The sequence below is a fragment of the Lampetra fluviatilis genome, chromosome 52, assembly GCF_964198595.1.
Source record: "Lampetra fluviatilis chromosome 52, kcLamFluv1.1, whole genome shotgun sequence".
NCBI classification, from domain to species: domain Eukaryota; kingdom Metazoa; phylum Chordata; class Hyperoartia; order Petromyzontiformes; family Petromyzontidae; genus Lampetra; species Lampetra fluviatilis.
Window position 1 is genome coordinate 7,982,831 of NC_136326.1, and position 4,608 is coordinate 7,987,438.

The following is a 4,608-nucleotide window of genomic DNA, read 5'->3' on the forward strand; positions in this document are numbered from 1 at the left end:
GTTCCATGGTTTAGTTTTTAAGTGCAAGTTCGCGTTTTAAGTCAATGTAAAAGAAAATACTGATGCTTCGTAAATGCAGGTGTTTGCAAGTCGAGGACTGTATGTAGTAACAAATACGTAAAAATAGACTCGACAAGAGGGCTGATTCTCCGGAGGATGAAAGTTCCAGGAGTTCGTAGGTCGTGCACAGGAGTCATATCGGCCCATACCTTCAGGGTCATCGGTCAGGTTTGCCCAGTTTAATTACAGCAATGACGATCGCCTCTCACCATGCTTTTGTAATGCTTCATGAATTCAGGTTTTGCCATCTCTGTTACGCCTGTTAAAATACCCTATAGAGATCACAACATTTCAAGTGTAAGTGTGTGTTGTGTTAAAGATCATTGTAATTTTTGTTTAACGCACGTGTAATTGGTAATTGGGAATGCTTTTTGCTGCTGCTATGGTCTGCCAACCACGTGGCCGTTGAAACAAAGCTGTATAGCTCAATGGGCTTTACTCGGGTAATACATTTCTGACTTTTTATTACGCAAATCCCTCCGCGATCTCACACAATTCATCGCGTACACATACGCACACCCGTCACATGAGCACTGTTTTTTTTGTGTCAGAGCCACGATGTACCACCCTCCCCCCAATGTGATAATCAGATTCATCCTATATCTCCTCCGTTGTAAGAACCCGTAATGAACAACCTCAACGCACGGCATGGAAATGTTCGCCCGGATCAAGGCGGCAACGGAGGCAGCCGCTGGAACTACGTGCTGCTCACGTCCTTGCCATTCCTGGGCCTGGCCGTATACCGTCAGTTACACCAGCACCATGCTTCACCATACACACACACAACCTCTATTATCTGTGTAGCCCGCATTTGCATTGGGTGATTACAGTTATCATCATCAGTTGCGATCTATCTACTGCTGTCATCATCTCTCACGGTCTTGTGCTGCAATAATCCATAAAACTCCTGCATATAACCTGACTTATTTTTATCCATCCTTGCGGTGGTCATTTTCTCAGGCATCTTCCGCCCTTTGACTGCCACTCCATTATTAGTATCAACCACCAGTCATCATCCCTTCTCGCAATGTGTATTACCCAATCCCACTTATCCCACTTACTTTTATTAACAGTCAACATGTCTCTAATCACCTAATCGCCCGCCGAAACGTGACAGTACTAAAATTGTAAATGCTGTGGGGTTTACTCTCCAACACACCGGGTGTGCAGAAGTAGTAACTAATTGGCACGTTTTGTTTACGTGACACAGCTAATTGGCTGTCGGGCAGTGACGGGTTACCGACACATTTATATTTAAGCAATCTAACCGAACAAAACAAATCTTTGTTATGGATATTAGTCGTGAACGCCTCTTACGTGTAAAAATGTCTCCAACTTGTATGTCCTCTAATTCGCGTGTTTCTCTTTCTATTATTCAGTTTATTTTTAAGCATGGACCTCTCGTGGCTTCTTTGAACACGTTTAAAGTTTTTTTCCCATTTGATTTAACAGTGTCCTTTTTCATATATGTAGTGGGTTAAATTCAGGCGCACACTGGAATTTTGGAGGCAACACTATTATCTAAACACAACGGGTAACTCTTAACATTAACAGGATAACGGCATAGGGTGGTAACCACCGTTCCTAACTTAGCTAACACACGGGGATACTACATTACTGGGCCCGAGACTGAGGATCGTAGATGGTGGCTTCATCCCAGACTTGACACAGCAGAACAGCCCAGCTATCCGTCCACACCCCGCTTATAACCACTCTGTCGTGGCAGGCTCCGCCCCAGGCCATGCCCCCCTTCCCGATCCTTTGGGAAGGCCCGAGCCCACAACCACATGACCCCCCTGGGGCTCCTGACCCCCCTGGGGCCCCTGGCCCCCCTTTATCCGGCCACGTGTCCTGTTGGGTTCAGGCAGAGTGTCACGGCCTGACACGACCTCCGTGACACCCACCTACAAACCCCCATACCGAGCCACAGTAGTGTCGTTCTACTACACTACATATATAACATATCTACTCCAGATACTGTGATGTTTTTTCCATGTTTATACCTCTCATGGATATTATACATTGTTCAGCAATGTTGCATGTATTTATCTTGAGCCATACTTTGCAGCGTTCTTCATCATGTCCTCTAATTTATTTACATTGGTTTTCATAATCACTATATCATAAAAAAACATTTGTGCCTGTGACAGACCATGGAGACAACTATCCCCTTCAAAATGAGGTTTGGGAGACATGGCCGAGTGGCTCAGATGCCAGAGCTCTGAGCTGGCACCTGTCCTGAATTAAACACCCTTTCATCCTCAACTGCACCCAATGAGAGACAAGTCTGCGTATACACCAAACCGTACAATGAGTGCAAAAGACCATCAACTGTATCCGTAATGGGCCAAGCTTTAGATCACGTCTTTCCAGGGCTATTGAAGTGGACAGACAGCCGGTCAGTTTGTCTCTGAATGATCTTTCATCAAATGTATGGAAGCTGGACAGAAGGCTAGCTGAATGGGAAGGCTCCATTACCTATATGTAAGGGAAGGCACTGAAATCCACTCACAGTAGCAATCGCTCAAAATCGCCACCTGCGATCCCCCTTTGCCCGGCTGTAACCGCTTATTTTTAAGCGTGGCCGGCCACAGAAGTCAGGGCTCACAGAGGCTTGGTCAACTATACAGGCGTGTCATCTCGCTTTAACGAGCGACTATCGTTTTCCCCATCGACTCCTCCCATGTTAAGAGCTGAGCTACATTCAGCCCCAAAATGTGCCACTCTTTAACAGCTTTTTTACGTGAGAAATACAAGCTATAATCTTTTTAAATAAAGTAATAAAACATCAATTGTAACACTCACCACACATGAAGAACCACAGTGCTTGCAGGTGCCTGGCATTGATGTAGTTTGAAGGGTAGATAATATTAGTGGGTGGAGGGAGCAACAGGGGCCATGTAGGACCGCCGGTTAAAATATCACTCGCGACTGATGTTAGCCGTGGCTGCGTATCGAACCAGGGTTGCTGGGGTTCATAGCTACGATGCAGGTATGCGAGATGAAGTGCGACTCCTGTCCTCAGCGTCTGCAATTAGCGCCCCCCCCCCAACCCCCACGACCCCGCACCCACTTATTACATCGCCACCATGAGGCCCGCTCCCCCAGACGAAGAAACACGCGGGCACAGCACAGCTGGTAAACCAAGAGCTTGGACCGTCGTACGCCCTCTGCTACCAAGGGACGCATTTGATCGATCAATCTCCACTCGCTAGGTGAACATTTTGCTCGTTTTGTGAACAAATGGGTCTCAATTCAAATTGCTCGTTTTAGATAATTCTCATAGAAAGAATGCTTGTAAATCGAGACATACTTGTACACACACTTCTTGACCTTAACCTTCTCACTAAGCTTCATTGAGAGTTCAACAAACCTTTGCACGTGGAATTTTGTTTTACATCAAGACGGCATTTGGGAAATGTGATAGTTCGTGTTCTGTGAATGACACCGCCCGTGTGACTGTGCATCGGTGCTCACACCAGGCTGGATCCGGTACCGCGAGGAGATGATCAAGCAGCACGCAAGTGGCTACCGCGATGCCCTTGACGCAGAGAGGAAGCAACAGCAACGTGATCTCGACGTCAAGAAGTCGCAGCTGCAGGCCGAGCAGCATGCACTGAAGTCACTTACCAAGGAGCTACAGAATAAGCACCACTTACTGGAATCACAGCGCAAGGAGCTGAAAGGTAAAATGAGCAAAATGGAGTTTCAGTACAAGGAGCTGCAGCAGAAGAAGTTAAAAATGGAGTCGGAGAATAAGGAACTGCAATCTGCGTTGCACACGATGAAGTCACAGCGCGAAGAGCTTCAGGGTAATCAGCGCGCAGTGGAGTCTCAGCGTGCAGAGCTGCTGGTCGAGCGAAGCAAGCTGGAGTCACTGCGTAGTGTGGGACCGTTGCACGATGCCGTGCTGACCCAGGAGGAGGAAGCGCTGGGCGGGGTGCGGTCGTCACTTCGGGTGCTGGAAAACAGCCTTGAGCAGCGTCAGGCCATCTTCTGCGATCCGCAGGTGTCGCAGCACAGCAGGTTCGATCTGGAGCGCAACATACTGCAGCACGCGGGCTCAGAGCCATTTCTGAAACGCATGGCGGTGCGCGACGGGCTCCTTGACATTTTTGCCAACGACGAACACTGCTCACACACAGGACAGCGCAATGGAAAGCTCATGTGGGTGTACATGCAGCACTGGCAGACGCTACTGCAGCTGCACAAGTACCAGCGAGCAGAGCAGCGTCTGCACACGGAGGATCCGCTCAAGCCTCTGTCGAAATGAGAAGTGCGGTGTGGATGGCAGTGATGCCATGCCGGCAATCGTTGTGGCTTCCGTGGTTATATGTGGGGTTTGAAAAAGATTAGGGCTGGTATGGAGAATGGGTTGTAAGGTTCATTAATATAATTTATTAATATACTACAATGTACATAAAGATAGGACAAACTGCATATGAACAGAGATAGGCAGCCAGTCAAAGGCAGAAGAAAAAAGGGAGGGTCTTGAACAAGAGCAGGAAATGAAATGAGCAACCTCCAACTTAGCAAAGGTGGTGTAAG

At 47.7% G+C, this 4,608-nt stretch overlaps 1 protein-coding gene across 1 annotated transcript; it reads left to right on the forward strand.

Moving 5' to 3' along the window:
- Positions 1-686: 686 nt before the first annotated feature.
- On the forward strand, positions 687-4,333 carry LOC144949021 (coiled-coil domain-containing protein 127-like). Its single transcript, XM_078878806.1, has 2 exons — positions 687-804; positions 3,543-4,333. Exons 1-2 carry the CDS (start codon positions 687-689, stop codon positions 4,331-4,333), a joined length of 909 nt encoding a protein of 302 aa, XP_078734932.1.
- Positions 4,334-4,608: the final 275 nt, after the last annotated feature.